General features: G+C 38.2%; 1 protein-coding gene across 1 annotated transcript in view; it reads right to left on the bottom strand.

Moving 5' to 3' along the window:
* The window catches only part of mybpc2a (myosin binding protein Ca), a 57661-nt gene extending 40958 nt beyond the window's left edge, over window positions 1–16703 (bottom strand). The window contains exon 1 of the mRNA XM_075453683.1: window positions 16582–16703. Coding sequence (XP_075309798.1) covers window positions 16582–16603 — 22 coding nt within the window. The 5' untranslated portion in view covers window positions 16604–16703. The remainder of the gene's footprint in view (window positions 1–16581) is intronic.
* Between the last annotated feature and the right edge of the window lie 7658 nt (window positions 16704–24361).

Consider the following 24361-nt stretch of genomic DNA (forward strand, 5'->3'; position numbering starts at 1 on the left):
TAATTTCTCAAGTCTGTGCCCTCATTGAGGCCATGTTTAAATGTTAAAAATGTTCTCAGGGCCCTACTTTGCCAGGGATCTACAGTTAAGACTGCAAATGATATTAAAAGGCTGAGCCACAAAAATGGATAAGGACCATTTTGACAGCTATCATCTCTCCAAACCACCAACAGCAAGCCACAACTGGACCATCCCATCCCAGGAGTCTACTTAACAGTGGGTCTAAGGTATCACAGCTTGGCCTTGGCATCCTTCTTGATATCTGGGTCGGCACACTATGTCTGGCATACTGGTGGGGAGGCAACACTTCTATTTTGGATAAGGTTTGTTTTTCAGACCACAATCTCTTAATGCTGCTGTCAGCACCTCAATCCAAGAGAGGATCTGTGACTCACCAGGCAGTAAAAGCTTTCCTTAGGTTCCTGCTGAACCATCTATTCCACGTCTTACCGAAAGCGAGAGGAAGGTCGTCACCAAAAGTCTGCTTACTTTTCTGGTCCTCGGTTTTTCAGAGCTGTTGATGTCAATGCTAGCAGGATTAGATTTCTTACGCCACATTATATAGCAGAAGACAGAAGGAGGGTTTGCTTTTGAAAAACAATCCTCATCCTGCCAGACAACTGAGCCATTGAATAAATGTCATAAAATCACCATGGAAGCAACCCCCTGCTGCTTTCACATGTGTTTGATCAATAATGCAACCATTTTGCCAAAGACATCAAACATCTGAAATACAAAAAGTATCCGCTGCAGAGCCATCCCACTAGTGCCGCACTAATCTGAAAGGAATAAAACAGTCTGTGAGTGGAAAATTACATATCAAAGACAGCTCATAAATGCTAATAAAGCTCCTTAGCTTTATATGAAAGTACAATAAGGCATATCTGCTCAAAGCTCAATCTCTTGTCTCCAAAAGGCTGCTACCTCTTTCTGAACCTTGTCACTTTTTAAGTTTATTTTATTTTTTCTATATAGAACATTTGTCGAGAGGTCTGAGGACTTTTTGATCTCTTTCACTGAGCACATCCTTTCATCTCCTGTTACCCAGCACATACACATGTAACGACACTAATAAAACTAGGATGAATGAGGGAAGAGGGATAGAGATGAATCTGAATTACCATCTTGGATTTTTCAACTGTTATAATAATCTGCACAGCTTCATTCATTAGAAGTGAAGCTGTTGAACATCAGTGTAAGATTTCAAGTTAGAAATTTGGTGGCGGAGGGCTGATGATTTAGGCTCGTTCTGCAGCCACAGGACCTGGGCACCATGCAGTGATTGAGTCCACCAAGAACTCCTCTGGATTCCAAAGTATCCTAGAGTCAAATGTGAGGCCATCTGTCTGACAGCTAAAGCTGGGCTGAAACTGGGTCATCAACAGGACAAAGATCCCAAACACAGCAGCAGATCTACAACAGAATGTGTGAAAAAGGAAAGAATCAAGGTGTTGCAATGGTCCAGTCAGAGTCCAGACCTCAGCCTGACTGAGATGCTGTGGTGGGACCTTGAGCTGTGCATAAACCAATGCTGCAAACCTCAATGAACTGGAGCAATGTTGGAAAGAAAAATGGCCCAAAAGTCCTCCACTGCGATGTGAGACTGATAACATCATACAGAAAAGGATTACTTAAAGTCATTGCTGCTAAAGGTGTTCCTACAAGCTGATGAATCATGGGTTGAGCTCAGCTATATAAATAATATTAAAGTGCATCTGAAATTGTTTGTACCTCATTTCAACACCTGGTAAGGACCAGATATTCTTTTTCATTTTGTCCTGATACATAAAGGTTAGAATGGAAAGAGGGTTCACTGTTTTTTTTTCACATGACTGTATGTGATGTGACAACTTTCACAGCTGTCCCTGTGGCTGATGCAAATCCTACTGTCGCAGTAATTAGTCCAAGCTTTCCTGGTGATATGTTTATGATAAGTATATGCACAAAGCAAATGTTTTGGTCGCAAGTCAAACTAGTAATGCGCATTTAAACTGACAACCTTTATCCTTACACCATAACCTGAAGATGATAAAACATCATAAGCTGGCTTTAGGATAAAAAAATCTCTCTACCCTGCAGGCGAGAGCTGTCAGACTGCAAAGGGGTGAGGGAGACTCTCTGCAATCAGAGCACATTTTCCTTCATTACTTCAAGCAGCTTTCTCTGTGCAGTAAAATGACTTCCCACAAAATAATTTACAGACCTTCAAGGTCAGTGCTACCTCATTTATGCACGGGTATGCAGAATATATATTTTTTTCATGTTATCAGGGTTTCGATTTTATATCTAATCTATAAGCTTCTGTACTCTCTATTGCTTATTTCTTCCTATTTAGGTAGTTTGCAGTGATCTGAGTGTCTGGCAAATGCTTTTTAGTATGTTCCAAGTGTAAAATTTTATATATATATATGACCGGAAAGAAAATGCAAAATATACCACAAGATCAAAAATACCACATATTAGTAGTGCCAACTGGCTATGAGAGATAAATATTTGAAAAAAATGATCATTTGAATACCTCAGAATATGAAGTGTAAATGATATCTTTTTATTTCTGAATAGGTGGCAGAGCGAGAGAAGTTAAAAGTCTCACTGGTTACTACTTTGAGAATCTATCTATATATATATATTTTTTTTTTTGGTTCAAATCATGGGAGTCAAGGTATTCTTGACCCCTCTTTTCATTAGTATACTGAACTTTCTCTGCAGTATCTTCAAAAGATTGACAATCAACACTTTTTCTCTCCCAGCTGATACAGATTAATCACATTTTAACACACTGGGTACCCTTTCCTGTCATTTTTTTTTCTTCACATGAAGGGTTGCAGGAGCTTTCATTATCATCTTACATGGTGAGGATTTTTATGGAGTGGATAAAGTCACTCCAACATAGATAGTAAGATTTTGAAATGAGCTCTGCTAATCATACTGACAGCTCTACAACACTTGAACAGAAAATTGTACAACTTCATCTGTCTGTCATTCTGTCCATCAGAAACAATGTTTAAAGCTGACCTTGCTGTTGTACCCTGATGTACTTGGTACAGAATGAGAGATGACCACTGCTGCTTTGGCATTACTGATTCACTGGGTTAACTCCACAAAAAGATAAGTGTCTTCCTGGAATGCTTGGGTTCTGAAATGCAGCCCCTATAGAAAATGTCTAGAATATTGCAGGATTGCAGTGGTTCGTGTGCGACTATGGCCATAATCAATGATCCGTGAGCTATTTTAGAGCAGACGAGTTAAAAATCTGGACCAAAGAGATGAACCACTTGACAAGCCATTTGTCATGAATAAAGCTAAATTCCAGCTTGGTACAACGAGTATATTGGGAAATTACATAAGCTCTACATTGTTACAAATAAACAGATGAATAAGGAAAGTAAAATGCTGAATTAAGATGAATAAAATCATATTGAATTTGGACAGATAGATAAATCTGTAGCATCTTAATAAGTGATGATTAGGGCTGTTCTCTGTTGTGGTCTTATTTTGAAATGAATGCCTGTAAAATGTATTTTCAAAAAAGAAAAAAATATATCACGAAAAAGCCAGGTGTAGCTGTTCAAAAAGATTTCATCCTCTTCTAATTATCAACAAGTGACCTGTTTCTCCTGTTTGAGATCTTCTCTGTGGTTGTTGTTAGCACTTCCTCCATCACAGGCCTGTTCATCCTTCTCTGTGAAAGCTGAGTGCAAGCTGCTAATTCTCCAGCAGGGCAACTGTGACCCTTGAACCCTCCGTGCTAATGCTGAAGGTAATGCACAGCTGATGAACACTCTGTCTGTGAGGATCCATCTTTGCTCTCATTATCGTCCACGCTTCGTTGATGGTCCTCTCTGGCCTAAATAATTTCACTCAGCAGCCGTCTGTTTCCTTGTCTCCCAGCTATCTGTTAAATGGATAATGTCTCTTCCTTTTCATTTAATGCAAATCCTAACTCTCAGCGCTTTTGGTCCCACCATTTCTTTGTCCTACTTTAATCTGATTCCTCTGTCCTCTGAGGGAGAAAAAAAAAGAGCCAAATGGAGAGCAAAGAGGTAAAGATAGGAGAGAGAAGAACAATGAGCCGGGCCAACAGGGTTCAAGGAGTTGGAGGATTGGCTTCTTTCGTGGAGAAGATGAGATATAGGCTACACTATTTATATCTAATAACTACTGTGTGTGATGGAAGTTGACTGAGAACATTTTTTTGACTTTTCGCCGACCCTGTGACTGTCAATACTTTCTTTGAAAACACTCATTAATTCATCCTCAGTGCATCTATAATTCTAAACTTTCATTTTTTTCTGTTTCTGAAAGCTTATTACTGGCATAATTTCAAACTCCCAGGGACTGTAATATGGCTCTGGCCATAAACTGATTAAGTAATAAGACTGAAGTCAAGACATAGAGAGAATATTTAAGCTTGGATAGCACAAAAAAGTACCGACAGAGGAAAGCAGCAGGCTCAGGGATTTGTTTCCCACCACTGATATTAAAAAATACATGCATATGTATTTGCTTCTTCATGGGGCTTTGGGTAAAATAGTCCACTAAATAGCATGTAATGTTCCATATATGGCACATTGTACATATTTTATTCACAGTTTTGCACTTAAAAGGAGTGTAGTGCTCTGCTGTGACTCGTGTACTGATAATGGCAAAATACAAACTTCTCTACATCTTCTTACACCTGCAATAACTGAAGCTTTTAGCAGGCAGTTACTGATTCACTGATCTACTGCACATTAGAAGTCATTCCTTTAGCAACCTTGCCAATCTAATTCCCCAATAACTTCTTTTACCTCAGATTTTTGGCTACTTTTGAGGAAGTTATCTCCACAGTGTTCACCAACCACTTACTAGAGCAGTGAGACTGAACCAAAACAGAAGATTTGTGTGCTGAAAACCAAAAATATAACATGAACTGTATCAAGCTGATGTAATATACTCGATTAAAATTCTCCTCCACATCAATAGTAGTCATGACAGCTATTGTCAACGTTAAAGATTAGCTGTTTTGGCCATATTTATGACATTTTGGTGCCACAAGAGTTTGTTTTGGTGAAAGCTCATGAATTCAGTAATGTCTCCATACAGGTCTCTCATGTCAGAGTCTTAAGACAACAATTTAAACTCAAATACTGAATAACATTAGTACAGTATACAAATATTAATCCCACTGAAATCTGTGTATTTGGTGGTAGCAGCCTTTTTTTAATTCTGTGACTTGATTTGATAGAAAGAAGAAAGTTTCAATCTCAAGAAACCACTCTTAAGAGTGTGTTTTTTTAAGTCAATATTTTACAGCAAACCACAATTTTCTCATTAAGGGTCTCAATTATATGGAGCCCTCTTGGGGAAACGGTTGGGGAAAAAAAGAACGGACATTTGTGAGATCTCAGGTCGTATTTAGGACGTACTCTTTAATGAATAGAAATTAATTATTATACAATATTAGCCTATTATCATGACCACCTTGCTTCTCTTTATTCGACTTGTGTCCTCTTTTGGGACCTCTCTTGAATTCAAGTAGCTCTCCAAGTCGTCCTCCATTGCTCCTCTTCTTTCGTAAACGAAACACCAGTCTGATCCAGAATACTTTGTTTGCGGGATCTCGCAAAAGTCCATCCGTCCGTCCTTTTTTTTTTCCCACCCATCATTTTTTTTTCCCTGTCCCCTTGGGGGCTCCGTAGACTTTACACATGTGCCCTGTGTACAAATGGTTAATTGTATGTCCATACATTCCAATGAGAACCTGGGATATCTGCTCTGTGTTTGAAACCCCTCATTCTGTTTTTTTCTATTCCAGAATTTGCCTTGGATCATTTTGACTTTGAGACATAGAATTGGCAGAGACCGCACTCTCTGCCAGGATGTTGGTTTGATTGGCTTGATTTAAACGGATGGGTGGCGCTTCCACTCTTGGACTATAAGTGCTTTTAAGTTCATTTCACAAAACTTCTAAAGTCAATTAATTCCGTTGAGAACCTGTGTGATTTGATATGTGTGAAAACTGGAGTGCCTGGAAGTTTGGAGGACAAATCTCATCCACATGATCAAAACAATATTGGTACTTTTCAGGCTTCAGGCCTTAACTTCACTCTTACCTTCCTGTGTTTATGCAATCTGTAACAGGTAAAACCTACTTTTTGTAAGTTGCTTTAACCTTCTTCAGACAGTTTAAATTAACTGTATTTTATGTCAATATTTCTGTAATAGTAAAATATTTCAAACTGCGTTACATTACTGCAAGGACTGACTTAAATTTCAATATCAACAAAAAAACTTATGTGATGTTTTTGGACTCTCTGAAAACTATATCAGTATCTGTTTATAATTCAGAAAACAAGTAGATTAACAGTACATTGCTCTCTCTGTTTTTCCTTTGCTCTCTCCTCCCAACTTGCTTTTGAAGGGTAACCTCTGTGGAATGTGCTTCGTTAATCTCTCTTGACATTTCCCTGTCTTCCTCTGCTGCGTACGTCTCCAGCTTGTTCAGGCAGTTAAGCCAAAGGAGTCAGGCCAAGCAAACATTGAATCTTGAAATCTTTCTCTCTCATCACTGAACAAAGCCAAAAAGGGCACAAATTCCTCATGTGCATTAGTCTAAATGTGTGTTTTGATGCCAGATGCTGAACAGCTGTCACTTTAAACTCAGAGACTGATTTATCTACCACTGCTGCTGAAGAAAACGCTTCTTACTTGGTTTTGTTTCTGCTGGAGCTTAATGTTGAAGGACTGCAGGATACATTAGGTCACTTAAGCATGTCTACAACCATAAGCCATGACTACAGCAGATGTGTTAACTACTGGGGCCAGTGAGGCCTCCTCTTTGGTCCAGCACAACGCTAATTTGTAGCAATATATTCCTGCGGCTCATGCTTTGTTGATGTAGCTTGCTGCTCTATACAAAGCAAGGCAGGGGAACTACTCCACATTTGACAGGTGTGTCAGTGAAACTGAAGCTTCAAGTTACCATGTGTGTTTGTGATAGTGTAAATGTATACACAAGTTATAAGTTATAAGTTACTTTTTGGAGTCAAGCTTCCTTTAAAGGAAAAGTTGTTTGAATTAAACCTGCCCAGAGAACCACAATATCTGTTATGATGTATTTATGTACAGTGCATATAAAAAAGTCTAAATTCCCCCTTTTAAAATGGTTGGGTTTTTTTTCAAAAATATCAAAACTTGACCAATGATAAACCTTTTCCAACATCATTTGTGAGCTGCAATATATGCAAATATTATAGGATAGGTATAGATTAAAGGACAAGACTGTTTTTTTTTACATTGGGCCCTTGATTTCACATTATAAAATGATGTTCTACTCACCCCTGCTTGTTGTTGGTAATTTGGAGCTGTTCCGAAGATATTCGAGAGGCGTCTGGCTGCTCTCTTGAGATATTCGGCCATGAAACGGTTTCCTATGGGCAACGTTATACAGGCACAAACTATGCTGTTTATAATTTATTAATTACTGTACACTAGCACTGATAACGTGGAGGTGCGTCGCTTACTTAAAAAAATCCTGCACGTTATCAGTGCTAGTCTACAGTAATTAATAAATTATAAACAGCATAGTTTGTGCCTGTATAACGTTGCCCATAGGAAACCGTTTCATGGCCGAATATCTCAAGAGAGCAGCCAGACGCCTCTCGAATATCTTCGGAACAGCTCCAAATTACCAACAACAAGCAGGGGTGAGTAGAACATCATGTTATAATGTGAAATCAAGGGCCCAATGTCAAAAAAACGGTCTTGTCCTTTAAAGTAATGGTGGGCACTTTGTGACTTGTCATAATGTGCCATAATTTAGCCGTTTGAAGCTATTCATGATTCCCTCCAGCTGCCTCCACCACACTTAAACCTAAAGAAGGTGTTCTTAGCTTGTTTTGTTTTCATGCCATCAGCTCATAGCACATAGCAGGACTGAGAGGTTCAGAAGGTCTTTGTTCCCACAGCCATAAGGCTTTATAACAGTGACTGCTGGGTTCTTCTCAAATTGATTGATTGATTTTTATTTGTTTATTTTGCCATTTAGTCATTTATTATTATTTAGTTAGTAGTAGTATTATTATTGTTGTTTTATTGTTGTTAATTCAATCATTGTAAATATTTAAAAAAAAAATTTGAGCTACTTGACGAATTTGAAAAAATAAAGTATTTTTCTTTTCTATTCTATTCTATTCTATTCTATTTTCCACATTGTTTTGAAAGGTTGGATGTGTGTTTCTGATATGTTTAGGCAGGGTTTTCTTTCTTTTTGACCCATTAAACCATGACCCAAACTTACAAGGAGCAGCCAGAAAGCACTGCTGCACCTTTAAAGGGTGAAAGTGTCTTTTCATCAGTATTGAGGAGGCATCCTATTTTTTTAGGCAGCATCATGTCAAATATTCTCCAACTGTCCGTATATCTAACTCCTTGATAATTCTTTTTCAACTCTCTTGATTGATATCTTTCAGTGAACTGAAAGTTGTTGGTGAACCGTGGCTTTTTAGCAACCAGAAGCAACCAAGAAGTTATCAGGATCTACTTGGAGTCTGATTCATCTATTGCAGGAATAAGACTGCGTTTTACCTGTTGATCATGAACATGTGTCTACATCTGTGCACGGGGTGTGCACTTTTATACAAAAAGATGATTGTAACCATCTAATTTAGTTTTCCTTTGACAGTTTCTGTTTTGCTCTCACTTTCTTTGTATTGGTTGCAATTTACAGAAAACGTGGGGGAAAAGTTCTTACAGGAATGATCTTGTTTTCATTGGCATCACATCACTTTGCGAGCATTGTACTACTTGTGTTGTATATGAGAGACAATATTTCATTGCAGTGTTATAACTTCATTCCTCAGCAGATGTTTATTTAGACATCATGTATGGCTAAAAACAAAAATGCAGATCTCAGTCATGCAGGAATTGTAACATCTGTGCATTTTCTCAAATTTCCCAACATCAAACCATCTCACATCAGTCAGAGCTCATTTTTGATAAAGTTTACGCATTCTAACATAAGTTTGGAGGTTTTTCAACTTTGGGATCTTAGAATTTATTTTCATCTGATTATTCTTTAACAAAAGAGAAGACATAATGTGAGTGAGGGGCACTTACATATAAGACTGGTTATTATGCTGGCAACTGAGCAAACTATAAAATATCTTAAATAAATCACACAAGCTTATTATAACTGAGAAAAAGCCACCATTTTAACATGGGGTTTAGGCACTCAGGCTATTTTGATGGTATACTGGTACCATACTTACATACCATATGCAGAACAACTAAGCCAGGCATGATCCCTGTTTTAATTTGTAAGTTGTCGCAATAAAGTGGAAATGAGTTTTCATAAAATGTTTTTAAAAAATATGACATCTTCACATTTCCCCTTCAGCTCTGACATGGGTGCATTTCTTCACAGTGCAAATCATAGCAAAGATCATGTTTGCCATTTTTCAGACACATAAAAATTTTCTGAGGAGGTTTACGGAGAAGCCCGGTGCCTCCATGGTCACACCGTAGACTCACGTTGGAGTAAGTTCTGTCCCTTTTCAACTTTTCTGACTCAATTAATTAGTTTTAGGTATTAAAAATCATGGTTGTGGATAGCCATCACACCACGTGAATACTGGCCTGTACAAAACAACTGACAAAATAAAGGTTGCAATTTTATAGCCTTTCATGTGACACTACTACATACACGAAAAGATGTTGTTATTACACAATCTGAAGTGAGACTGGATTGCACAGACATAAATGCTGACCAATAGCATTGATTCATGAAAAAAAGGACTCAATTTGAATACAAGGCTAAGTCTGAGAGTGACATAATGGAATTTACAACTCATTTTAATAATGAATTCAGAGCTTGAGATTTAACTCAACCAGAAAGGTTACATCTGCTTCTGAGTGTTTCTACAACTAAGACTCCACTCCACCAGTATCTAGGCTACACTAAATATATATGTTATTCAAAAGTGAAACTCTCAGTTCCTGTGAAGCACCTTAATCCTACTTTAAAATCAATTCACTCCATCATCACACATCATCATCACATATGGCAGAGCCGTTGCATCTGTATTCAAACCGCATGATGCTGCAACTGAGAGTGTTTCTGTGTTTGCAACCAAATCTACATATTTCAGAATGCTGGATATTGGCAGAGGAGTATTTAAAAAAGGAAGATTAATAGTCTATTAACAGTCTACTTATAAAACTGAGTGTTTGCATGAGTATCAATGGTGTAATCGGCATTTTGGCTTGCATCCACGCTGGGGGCAGAGTGTGACTGATGGAGTTTCACCATTTTATGATGAGGATGGAGAACGATGCTGGCGGCAGAACCAGGGTACACTTAAGCCTCTGTCCTCCCTATTACTCAGTCATCTGCCAAGTTAATGTGACAGTTTTGATGATCTTACCAACATCTGTATAATGAACTGAATGTAGTGTCATTTTTTCCTGGAGGAGGAGTTAAAATGATCCATCCTAAGCAGCAGCTGAATGGTTGCTTGACAGGCAGCAATGGAGCTGCTAAAGCATTAAAGAATAAATATTCCACTGATAAAAATGATCATCACGTGCTGCAATGGAGCTTTCCATTAAAATGAATTCTAAATTAGGTCATCTTACATTTTTAAATTTTTCAGTTATGATCATGTAACATAATATGTTAGTGATTCATTATTCTGGCACATTGTCTCAAATGTGTAAATCCCATAAACCATATCTTATTATTTAATTTCTTTTATTCCACTTCCAGTAGTTTTTGGAATGTATTGATGAAATGACACATCAGGGGGCAGGTTATTCTACATGATAAACAGGAGCTCAGCGTTTTTAGTGGGCTGATGTGAACATGAGAGGTCTCTGCAAATACTTTTTGTTTGTGGCTGCTGTGCTTCAGCTTGAAAAAAAAAGAGAATATCTTTAATATTTTAAAGAATCTTTTTTTTATTATTATTATTATTATTTTGAACCTGCACCAGATGCTGTGCAAGGTACTTTGAATGTGTGTTTCGAAGACAACACTGTCTCCTCTATCTTGTGCTGCTTAAATTCTAATTTTTAATTCTAATTTTTATAATTCTTAATTATAATTCCTTTAACAATCAGACATAGATTCATTACAGAGAACACTCACTTCGTGAAGGTTTTAAGAGGTTCAGATGATTAATCGTGATGACATAAGCTCACATTAGAGAAGCTGTTTATGAGCGTATTCCACAATTTGAGCAATGATAGTTGACAAATGAGGCTAAATAAATCTGCCACCAACCCCTTAGATATTCTTCTGGGTCAAAGATTCAGTCTTGAAATTGTTTTGCTTTCAATTTTTCAACAGACTTTGATTTATGTCTTGATTTATTATCACATGAACCTATTAAATTTCTCTTTATTTCATCTTGACCTTAGAAGGCAGAATTGAGCTTTCTATATGTGCTTTATGAGTTGATCAACCTTTGGAGGTGCAGACATTGCTGTGTTATTTAATGTTTATGCAAGCTGTAATGGTCGTGCATAATGCCTGTTGCGGGTGAGGACCAAGGGATTAGGCACACAAGCATGTGGAGGGAATGTGAGAGATGGAACGGCTGTATATAACACCAGGTGATGGTGATGATGATGAGAATTATGACTTGTTTGGATTCCAGGGGTGATGTCTTTCTACCCCTCCCCTCCACTCTCGGCCACGTGTGAGGATGAAGATTTATGGTCAAACGAGGGAGGAGAAAGGAAAGGATTTGGTAATGGAGTTGAAAGAGGGATAAAGGAGGTGTGAAAATGAAGGTTAGATTTCATAGCAATGCTATAAACTTTTCTGACAATTTGAATGAATGGTCATTATAGAAATAAAAGTGGCTAAGAAAACAATCGCTAAATGCACTTGTAGTTTAGGGATGAGGAGTCTATAGTGTTCAGTAAACAAGGGCAGCCTTAAATTTTATATTAAGCTGTCATCCACTTCAGCTTTTCAGTTTCCTTTTGTCTTCCAGCTCACGTCGACATTGCCTGTTCTCCAATTAGGCCAAGGCCCCTCTCAGATCACAGACAAAGCTCTAAGAAATATACGATCAATCCTGGTTGTGTTTCTACTGCACATCACATGGCTCAGGCTGAGTTTAGAGACTCTTTGTAAATGCTATGTCGGTTAACTTTTCACTCATTGTAGGACCGCATGGCGCAGTTGCTTGACTCTGCATCTGTCTGTAATCCATCACGCAGCGGGTGCATACCTGTGGGGGCTTGATGATGGCTTTGGTATGAAGTAATGTTACACTGGGTCAGTTGTGATACAGACTTTCTTCTACACTGCAGCCTATAGGGGAGGTTTAACCTTTCACTAAACAACTGCTACTCTGTTAAAACAAGAAGATGGACTCGTAGATGCCCAGATTTCTAGGGCCACTGCTAAACATCTAAATTTATCCATTGCGTGCATCTTGTTACAGCAGCTCTTTACTATATAAAGTAGGACATATTTGCACTGAATTCTCATAAATTGGGTCAGCTCTGAGTAACAACATTTTAACTCCTATCACTCAGTAAAGAGTCTTTATTTTCTGGAAAAGCTGTTACAAAAAGCAAATGTTGCCACAGAATCAGGCCTCTTAAAGCATTTTAAGCCAAGTCAACTCGCTCCAAGTCGAATACAGAGGTATGTTTTCATGGCAGCGAGTAATGAGCGAGTAATGAGCAAGTGATGAGAGCGCAGTTAGATTTTGAAAATGCACAGCAGGGAGGACTGCTGTTTTCATTTGTCCAAGTAGCTTCACTCGGTCTGACTGAAGAGTTTAGCCAAAGTCATTAAGGAGATAAGAGCAAGAGGGAAACGACTGGATGATGTAACTTAGTCTGCCAGTTTTTAAGGAATCTGGAAACACCCAGAAAACTGAAAATTACACCAGAAAACTTGCCAGCTTTATGTCACAGATATGTTTGTATCTAGTGTACAGATGTGAATGCACCCCTATGGAATATCACAAGTCAAATCATTTGCATTTTATTTACTCTCAGTTATTGCATTACCTCTAAGCTGAGTACTGTAAAGGTTTGTTCTAAAAGTCAGAACATCTTTCGTCATGAATTTATAAATTCTTTGCAGACATTTCTGGAGAGATCTTCAGCTGTTTCTCAGCTACTATTTGCTGGAGACTTTGAGCTGCTTTCCCCTCCCCTTAAAAATATCCCAGAGGGTTCTGGATTTCAGGATGGATTTGCTGCAGACAACCAGGCCCACTCATCGTTTTCATTTTTATCTTCTGCGAAAACTCGTCTTATTTTACAAGTGTGCTGTGGATAGTTATCATGTTGGGATACTCTTCTTCTGCCAAACTTGTGAGTCATCTTGTCACCCAATCTTTTCGTCGTTCCTCAGTCATTCATGGTGCTATCTATAAATATTCTGTCCTCAACACATTTTGCACCCTTGCATTTTTGCAGCCCATTAACATTACACGCCCACACCCATGCTCCACTGTTTGGAGTATGCATTCTCTGTGGCAGACCTGGTCCACTTCGCATAAAACATGCTGGAGCCTACCTTAATCTGTCTTGGTCTCATGTGAACACTGGAAGTTCATTAGGGTTCCCTTCATCTTCTCCAGCAAATTTTTGTGTTGAAAAGCATACAAGGATTTTTTTTTGTTGTTGCCTGAACACCGCTGATGTTAACGTTATGCAGTGTCTTTTGCACTTTCTGAGCTGATGCACTCACTCTGATTTCCACTGATAACCTCTATGCCAAGTCTGGAGCACATGGCCATCTGTTTTTCAGAGCTGGATTGTGCATTCATTTTAGGAGAATAGTCATTACGACTCTGGGCTCCGTGGCTCGTTCTGTACCTCCGTATCTCCTGGGTAGTGCTCCAACTGTGTTTACTTTGGTTTTTGGTTGATTAATATGGATGCTCACAGATGCAGTTCATGCAGTTAGGTTATTTAGAATTAACAGATGTACTCAGATTTGTTAGAATAATTATGTTTTTCTCACTCTGTATTTACTTTTATTACACTGCGTTTCTACATTGGGGCCTGTATTTTTTATGTATAGTCTTTTTAATGCAATTGTTCCTCATTAGTTAAATCTAAGCCTGCCTGTATGAAGGTGGCCCCTGCTCTGCTCCTTCCAAACAGAGGAGGGAGGGGTGTTTGGGTAGAGATGCTGACCTCTAGCAGTGTGAATGGTAATTAAAAATTAGGTTGTTATTTCTGCATCGCCAGCAAGCAGCCACCCCGCAACTCTTAGCACCAGCTCTGGTACATATGGTCTAATTATTCTATGACTGGCCTGATCTAACACGCCCATCATTTTATGAGATAAAACAGACCATAGTTTTCATTAGAAAGAATAATTCTGGCTGGTTTTTCAGTTAGTGTATACGAATTTTCACCCCTTTCTTTGGGTTAACCAGGGTCAAACCAGATGTCCCTCCCCAGAGACGTGTCTCCTTTTGTGGATCCGCAAGGCCACTACCGTCACCCTCACACTTGAAATCTATTCTTGTGACTGTTTATTGGGATGCGTGCCTCCTCCAGATCACCATGGCTTCTGCAGTCCCAGGCAGGCTTTCCTGTGATGAGCAAGATATGGCTGTGGGAGTCACACCAGTTATAACCAGCTGCTCGACAGGGGTAGAGGGGCTCCAAAGCCGAGAAAGTGTGATGAAGTTCAAGACAGGGGCAGCATTTTGGGATGGGTGGATACACAAGAACAAGAGGAGCCTGAGAGAAGTTAGTAATGTGGTGTTAGGAATATAATACGTGTGATGTCAGGACACCAGACTGGCAACACATTGGTATGATATAATGAAATGCAGGGATGGAATTACTGTAGGGAAAAGCCGAAAGCATCTTTAGAGGGGAGAGACATCAAGTCAAATGCATTCCATCATGCATCAGCAAAGACATGCATCTATAAATATGGACTGTCTGTTTTTTTTGGCTTCATCTTTTTGGTTTTGCTCGAGCTCAATATTCAAAAGGGATCTCTGAATTTTTATCAACTCAAACAGATGAATTCTAAATCAAATTCAAGAAAAAAACTGGAGTTCTACCTTTCACCGATGGTGATATGGTGAACGGCATGCAGATTGGCTAGCAGAGACAGATACCAGCCAGGGAGACAAAATGAGCGAGGCAATCAGGGTCAGATAGATTAGGTGTCTGAGGTGCAGAGATACCACGCAACGTTGTTACACCTGACTTGGCAAAGGTCTCTCAAACAAATCATCCCGCTCATCTTTCCGCTTTTATCTGGTACCGACTCCTTTCCTCCTGTTCTCTTTTCCCACCTTGGCTCATGCATTCTCTCATTCATTTCAAGTCACCAGTTGATTTATGATACTTTGAGGTTGCTGTTGACAAAGACAGCAGAGCATATTTCAGAACCAGTGACTGATAGAAACATTACAGCCTGTACAGTTTAATGTCACATACCACAGCGATGTGGTTGGATAATGTTTCAGCGCAGAGATTATTGGATGTTGAGCCGTATGTATTGTAATATCATACCACATTACTGGAATCACACACATGCAATTTATGATGCAATGAAAGGGCTTATTATCAGTGCTGAGGGAAGTAATTATTTTATTTTATAACACCTCAGTAGTGCAAATGTTTCCTGTGATGTAGCCTGTATACTTTGTGTTTTAATGAAAGATAATAGATTAATAACAAATAATTGAAAACCCTCAGTTTAACTTTGAACCTTTTATCAGATATTACTGTAAGTGTACTGATTTTTGCCCAGTCAACGTTCCCGCTTTCGTTCACTTAATGAACCTCAAGTACTGTAGAGGATTCCCTCTCAAACAACAAATTTGTTCCAATAAAAGCTTGTGGATCCATTATAACTACCATTAGGGGCCTCCTTCTCAAGCATTGCTATATGTATCTTTCAACCTCTCCTCATTTTGTCTCATTCTATTATTGATTACCTGCATTTAGTCAAATAAAAGCTGCCTACAATGAGCAATACAACAAATCTCATTATATTTCACTCTGAAAACATTATAAATGTTGACTATTAAAACAGATAAGTCAAAGACATGTCTGAGCTTATTTGTTAAAAACAGCCCCACATTAAAGACTATACCACAAGAACATTGTCAAGGAAAGAGAAAGCAACACAGAAGTGATGAATAAAGAAATGAAATTATAAGAAAATAATAAAAAGCCTAAACTTATATGACAGATTATTGAGTAAAATCCGGGTCAACTGCTTTGAGTAACATTAATCGTCTTTCTTTCTTTCTTTCTTTCTTTCTTTCTTTCTTTCTTTCTTTCTTTCTTTCTTTCTTTCTTTCTTACTTTTTGGAAACTAGTAAAACTTTGACACGATTTCCATGAAAAACCTTAACAGTACCGTTATGTTGTTTTTTGTATCGAAAGAAATCAATTATCGTTATAACCCAAACCGTATCATGATGCAATAACACCTTATTTTATGCAGCACTCAAGCACTCTTACCAAGAATCCATTACAACTAGGGGCTCCTTTTTCACATACTTAAACATTAACATTGAACCGTCAGCTTCCACTTTCTGATCAGTGGACTTTCCTAACATAATACCACAGGATGGACCAGCTTACCTGGCTTCGTGGGCTCAGGCATTTCTTTGTCTGTTTACAGAGATTCCTATGAAAGTCTCCTCCTTTCTGCCTCTCAGTGGATCTGCCTGCATGTCATTTCATCCCCTTTTATGACCTCTCCCCCACCACCGCCACCACTGTCATCCTCCCCCAATTGGAACAAGAAAGGAGGAGAGCGACAGAATGACTGTCACTTGAAACCTTGGCAGGAGTTGCAAGAGTTTGAGGAGGAGGAGGAAGACACCATTAGGGTAAAAGTGGTTTAGAGCCTTAAAGAAAAGTCCGGCCCTCAGGAAAACCTGCCAACTGATTAACTCATTAGGCCCTGAAGGCAGAACATTAACAAACTGACTGATGCTTATAAGCGCTTCACAGTTTGACTAAGGGGTGCTGCACACACCTGACTGCACATGTATGTTTCCTGGGGAAGGAGCCATTTTAAAAAAAAAAAAAAAAAAAAAGCAGAGTGATCTTTAATCCGTATTTTCATTTTCTGTGACTAAAAGCTAAACTACTGTTCTAGTTTCTTGCTGGGGGAGGAACTAACCAGATACAACCCAACGGTTTGTAAAAACAAGCTGAATGAATCATAAAAGGTTTGTTTAAGGTTACAATTATATTATGTAGGGATTCTAGTCTCTAGCAGGTCCACTATGTCAAATTTGAGGGAAAAAAATTTATCAAATGGGACGATTAAATGTATCATGTAAAGTTAAGCTAATATATCGTTCATGTTCAGCATAAATAAGAGTTTGTTTCGTGTCTCTTTGCCAAAAACATAAAGAGTAGCTTGGCTATGATTTACTCAACATCTAATGCAATCTGTGGATCATTGTTCCATTAACATATTTGAAATTTGGCTTAAGTAACAAGATTAATGAAAAAACATTTTTCTGTATCAGCAGAGGAGTTGAGACCAAATATCACTAATCCTTATCGGGGTGTTGCATTCCTATAGAAGTAAACTAAAGAAAAATCAACCCTTCTCCCCAAACTAACAGCCCTCATTTAAAAAAAAAAAATTTAAAAGCTGAGAAAAAAGAGAGGGGCTAAAATGAAGGAATCAAAATGACAGCAAACAGCATCAGCTATGGAGTTCTATAGAAAAGGCTCTAACAATCCCATTTGCTCTTCGGATGCCACAGCTGTCCACACGGTGTAGTTTATGAGACGGCGAGCCCACACTCAGAGATGAGAGGAGCAAGGGCTAAAACATTAGAGGGAGACTGCTGAAGTTACGAGTTCCTGGAGACGCATAAACTTCCCGAAGCACGGCTGTGTGCGTCCTCAGGGGTTTGCACAGTGGACCTGAGGGGTCTACAGCAGAGCAAGTTCAACACAGCCAGGCTTCTTCTGACAAAACTTACAGCCAATCACCAGGCACAACAACTGCGGCTCTAATCTTTTGTTGGTAACACAGACTCTGCTCTTCAAGCTCTCACTCACATAAAGGGGGCATCATTTGAAACAAAATAAACTGATCACCAGATATTTCAGTCAGTAAGATGAGTAGGTTGTTTGAATGGAGAGCTGTGAATGACATAAAAATCATTACAGCAAAACACTGATGCTACAGTAAAGACAAAAGAGAACTTTTATCAGAAAAAAAGTTAATGGCACAAATTTGTAAATTAGAATAAACCTGCTCCTTGTGTTTAACATGACAGCTGCACGCATGGCTATTAAACTTTTTAACATAATGCACAATAGATACATTTAGCTCTGATATGGTCTCATAATGAAAGCTAAGTGGGAATCACTTTAGTTTCTGACCAAATCAAAATTAAATTGATTTTATTGATTGGACATTTTGCCAGATCTTTTACCAGATCCAGTACTTTTACTCTTGAAGAGACTTATTCTTGTTCCGGTGGCAAGAGCATGTCGTCTGTCAATCAGAAGGTTAGTGGTTCGACCCCTGGCTTCCCCGGGCCACATGTCGACAACCCCACATTTCCTACCACTGCATCCATTGGTGTATGAATGTGCACGATAGAGAAAGAAGAAAGGAAGAAGTTATGCATACGGTTACCATGGTAATCTAATCAGGTTAAAAGAGGCTCAACATTACTCACTAGCCCATTAACCCCATTCTGTCCAAGTGCAAAACATGACAACAAAGAGGATAAACAGCATTTCAGAAAACACAAAAAACTGTAATACGTGTTTTCTATTTTGTTGTCATATTCTCTGTTTTGCTGACAAATTTAGTTGTGTTTTTGTTCTTGGTATGTCTAATATTGATGTGTTTTGCACTTCTATAAGTTTACCATATCTCACAGGTTATAAAATGTGGAAAAAAATGTATTATTTTCTTTGCAAAAGACCAAAAAGTGGCCTTTATACTCCCGCTGATTCTGAATGGCAATGCCATCCACATACGGAAATGATAAACATCAGTGTTAAATTATGCATTTAATAATCTTTTCACTTTCCATTTATTCATCTATGTGTCCTTTTTTTGTATTCTGCACTCGCTGTTAAATTGCCCAGGCAGCCATAACCTTGGCAATAACAATAAACATTCTTTTAGACTTTAATTTTACGAGAGAACATAAGTCAGAGAGAGAGGCAGAGATTGAGGAACAGCTATTTAAGGCAAGTGCAACTTGAGATTTGGATGTCCAAGGAGAACAAAATACCCTCGGGGAAGATTATGGAGAGCTGTTCGAATAGGACATAAAAGGTCCTTGAGTCGTTACACTTACTGTAACTTTACATTTTTAAGCTGAATTACCTTTAATAAAACCTTCTGATGCATGCACAGCTCATCAGTTGTGATTTATACTGTAACAAAAGCCTTTGAATTGATTCATATTGATCATATATTATGGATTTAAAGTGGATATAGGAGACTAACTATAGGTGTCCTTTATGATCCAGTGATCTGCTGTGGAGGATGACATCAAAGTTATTTAACGCTTTCATTAGTTAAGCCTCACTGAAGTGCACTCTAAGCCAACTGAAGCAGATCCCCTCCGCCCTCACAGCTGCTTTCCCGTGACACTTGCACACCTGTTTAGAAATTAAACTTGTGAATGGGCAATATTGAGCATCAACATGTAATATTATGAACTGAATTTATGAATGTTATGAGTTTGACTTTTTTCTCTCTTTTTTGGGCAGAACTACTGAGTCAACATAAGCGTTTATGTGGAAGTGAAAAAAAAGAGAGAGACTCTGACAGTCCATTGTTATGATGCAACAAAAGAGACACTTTGTCTTCAGTAAACAGTCGGGTCTGATTTGGGCCAGCGGCATGCAGGCCGGGGAATATTTGCGTCTCAAGTGTCACCAAGTTGGTTTTGATGCCGTGTCTCATGAAAACACACAGACAGGATGTTGGAATGGAATTTTTCTTCCTCAGGGTGATACAGCACAGTGCAAAGTGTCTTTTCCTTGGTGTTTACTGTCCCACTTATAGAGGCTTGCAAAGAATTAAAAATGAAACTATTTCTCTTCTTAAGCATATTTGAACATACACAGGGTTTACCTCAAAGCAACTAAAATGAGCAAATTCGTAGAATAAAAAGATCAAATGATCCTCTGCATCTTAGATGTTCCAACATCAGTATCAGTACTCACAAAGATCTTGATATTAAAAGAATTACATATCAACATTGTGTCTATAATACACATGATAATATTGTGATTTGATTTCAGCAGAAGAAATCAAAACATTGTTTGTCTGACTGTGATTTATTTTTCATGTTTTCTGTTTATATTGTTAGCGTTGCTTTTGGCCATAATAACTGTGTCGTGCTCTGCTTTATATGGAGTTTCATCGTTTCTTTTTCAGATGAAATGGATCTCTTCAAAAGATTGTTAAGTTCTGCACAAGCCTGCTAATGATGCATTGATCTGAATCAGCTGTGTTAAAGCAGAGAAACATCTAAAACCTGCAGGACAATGGCCCTCAAGGACCGGATGTGGACATCCCTGATCTGAATGAACAGTGTGTTGACGTTACTTAAACTTAATCAGTGGAACAGTGAGCAGCAAAAAAGAGCTAAAAAAGAGATTGAATGTTGGACTAACATACAAAGAAACATTGATAATGTTGTATCATATCTCTTAGATGTGTAATTAGCTTGCTATTGGCTTCACGGCATGAACTAATTAAAGGTATTAGAGGCTGCTTGATTGTGAAGCTGCTTTTAACTTGTGTGCAAAAGTATTTTACTGTACCTGATAAAAATATGTTTTGAACAATTTCGTGTGACAAACAATTTGTGTTTTCGTCGAATAGAAAAATCATTTAAAGTATATTTTCAATAAATGGCTGCTTTTTTATTCTGCTGCAGAATCGATGTTAAAAATGTTATTTACATTCCAGCACAGGGTTGTGATGACCTACTGTTAATTAAACAGTTAAAGGTTCATCATTTTATTTGAGGGTCTAAAAGGACTGGTTTACATGCTTTATTATGAAAAATATATATTTTTTTTTCTTATACTGTATTCCAGCTTCACCTCTTGGTCAGCCGAAAGGCTATTCTCTTCAAAATGTGCAAAACTGAACTACTGTGTTTTAGATTCTTGTTCCTCAAATCTTCTGATTCACTTCTTAACTTTACATGAACCTCCCATGACCAGCCCTAACCGCCTTTGCTTTCAACCTGACCACCGTGAAGGAATAATCATGCAATGCTCCCAACACTGCAAACAGACTTGACCTTTGTGTGGTGCATATGTGAAGGCTGGTTGTTGCTTAGTGCTCATACAGTGACATCATCATGCATAAAGCTCCCGTCTTTCCCTGAGGGAGAATCACCATCACCATGGATACGCTTACATATATGACACTGACAACAACAACTCTCACACCAAAATAAATGGCTTTACTTAACACACAGAGGACAAACATGACAGCTGGCATTTGTCACGCTTCTATTTGTTGTTGTAGCTGTTGTTGTTGTATTAATACATCATATTCAGCTGAGTGATATTCTATGAAAACATAGCAGTTATTTATTATGTACTCGAACCTAGTCAATTCTATCATGTTTTTAGAAGGTGTTTCAGCTACTTTTCCTAAGCCAACTAAACTCAAAGCAAGACTTGTAAGTAACCTTGAGATATATGTTGACTTTACTTAAAAATTTCAATTAATACAAGTGGGAGCCCCCTTCCAGCCTCTCTGCTGTGCTTCAGCATCAAGGCTTCTGCTGTATGTGCAGGCTAGTAAGAATCCAGAAGAACCAAGATTATTCTAATAATCATTATTCAGCCAGATGCTGTATCCACAGCAATTCAGTTGTGACAGCAACTGACACCAGTTAAATCTCCTCCTGGCTCGGATGGATTGTTTCCACCTCAGGCATCAAAAGAAGGAGGATCCAGAGGAATGAGATTGACCGCTTCACGTATTACTATAAGGACAATTATAGCAAATATTACAAAACATCATTATTTCAATTCAAGAAACCAACGTAGGTTTCTCCCTGGGGTGTTTTTTCTGAGGTTCAGCAGTAACTGGAAGTATGCCCAGTTTTAGGAGGAAGCTCTCTGACACTAATAATGTATAAAATAAGGTTTTCTCACATCCTTTCATTGGTTTAGTTCTTTATATTGTAACTAGACTCATTCTGCTTGATAAGAAAAAAATTCAATTTGATATACACATTTCCATTCACAAGTGGACACTCCAGCTCATTCGAAGTAGATGTGTGTGTTCAAACTATTGACTGGCATTTTATGCGGTTGAAATACTGAAAACAATCGTTTTATTTTTATTCCCGTTCGTGTATGATTTATAGGATCAGATAGTAGCCCTACAATATTAATGCATCATAATCAAAGACCCTCTACACTGCACAGGCTCAGGAGAAAGTGATTTTTCAGCAATTAACCCCAAACTCTGGCAGTCTATGTGAAACTCTGGACATGTTTTTGAAACATTTAATCGATTATCTTCCTCAATTTTCACACGACTCCATTTCTAACAGCAGGAACACAGACAGGACATGACAAAGTGAAAGCCCTGCTGTCGTTTGACATCAACACTGGGGCTTTCATTTTTGACTAAGAATAGTAAGGTGACACTGTTGTTTAGGGTGGTGACAGAGAGTAATGGGCTGTCCCAGTAAGGGGGAACAGATACAGTATAAGCCTGCATAGTTTCAGAGGCAGAGCCTGAGGGAATCACATGCCTCAGTCACCATATGCTCCTTTCAAAGATCTGCCACCTTTACGAGAAGAAGAGACCCAGATTAATTCCATCAACATTGTTCTAATAAAAATAACATCCATCAAATCATTGCTGTCTAAAGATCAATATTGTAATATTATAAACACACAGAATATACATATGTCACTGAGTTATTGATGATAGAATCTCCAGAAAAGATAGAGAAAATACTTTTCATTGTTTGAAAAAAGAAAAATCAGCCTGCAGTTATCTTGTATAACTGATGAATGATGTCGCCATTTGTTTTAAAATCTTTTTCCTTCTTGCCTAATTTCTTTTCTGTGTTTTGACACACTCTATGACACCGCTGTCACTGTCAAATGTGTTTACAGTTTTACAAGTGATCTGTTTATATGAGCTAAACTGTCATTCTCACAACTAGCAGGACAGAAATCCCAGACGAGAGTTCTGTGAACAAAAGAGAGGTTAGAGCAAGTGGGTCTCCAAAAATAGTCTTGACTTCTTGATATTCCAAACTTTCACAGAATATTACTGTATTCAAAACTCCTTTTCAGCACTTTGATGCTGAAATACTGGCATTTGAAATGATGGATGCATTTCACTTCTATCCAGAGAATTTATTGCATGTCAGCAGAATTACTCAGCCAAGAATAAGCATTGAGAAATAATTCACATCAATCACATTTGGCAGAGAGCAGAGGATGAGTTCTCTTCTCTCTGGTTTGATACCCTTTTAGCTGACCCAAACTCTTCAACGACATCTTCAGACCTAGTTAAATGAGCTGCTAGGGCCCAGCATCAATGCATGCAGGTCAGGAAAAGGAGAACAACGATCCATGGATTCTGGCTTGGAGGTGCCACATATCGTAGTCCGTGTTTATTGAACCTGTTGAGTTGATGGAATGCTGCTAACAAACCAATGACCTTCAAAAAATTTCAATTCAATTTAAAGATAGTGTTTAATGGATCCATCCTGGAAACAACGTTTTTCCCAGTTTGATGACAAAATGTTGAATTGAATGTGCAGTTCTTAATACTGTTGTGATTGACTCCCAAAAAAACAATAAGAAAAGTCTGGAATTAACATTTTAATATGACAAAATAGGAGTGCGTTTTGCCTTTAGTCAACAGGGGCATTTGAAAAATTATAAGAAGAGAAGGGGCCAGCTAGAGCTCAAACTGGGACATTATGATAGTATCTCAACCCCCCTATACACCATCAAAATATCCCTGCTGCTGATATACTCTTTTACGAGTTTCTCTGTGACACTTGGGTGCTGCGGCTACAATATGTTAAACAATATGTACAATGTTGAGGAGTCAGACACAAAGCATCAAATAACCCATTTTTTTTTTATTAATCAATTAATGAATTAATTGATGTTTCCCATAGATAAAAAAAAAGAAATATTAGTTTGGCAAGAAAACTAATCACAAACAGTCATCTGAGACTTGTGCCAGATGTGAACAGCTGTCCATTGCAGCTTAACGTCACATCCCCAATAATAAAAAAAAAAAAATCTGGGTCTTGAGAGCAGTGCAGTTTATGTGATTCAGTACAGACTTGCTCCTTAAAAGGACATTTAGCTGAATAAAATCATGGGTGAGGTAAAGCATCAAATGCTGACT

Source organism: Odontesthes bonariensis, chromosome 21, assembly GCF_027942865.1.
Source record: "Odontesthes bonariensis isolate fOdoBon6 chromosome 21, fOdoBon6.hap1, whole genome shotgun sequence".
In the NCBI taxonomy this organism is placed as follows: domain Eukaryota; kingdom Metazoa; phylum Chordata; class Actinopteri; order Atheriniformes; family Atherinopsidae; genus Odontesthes; species Odontesthes bonariensis.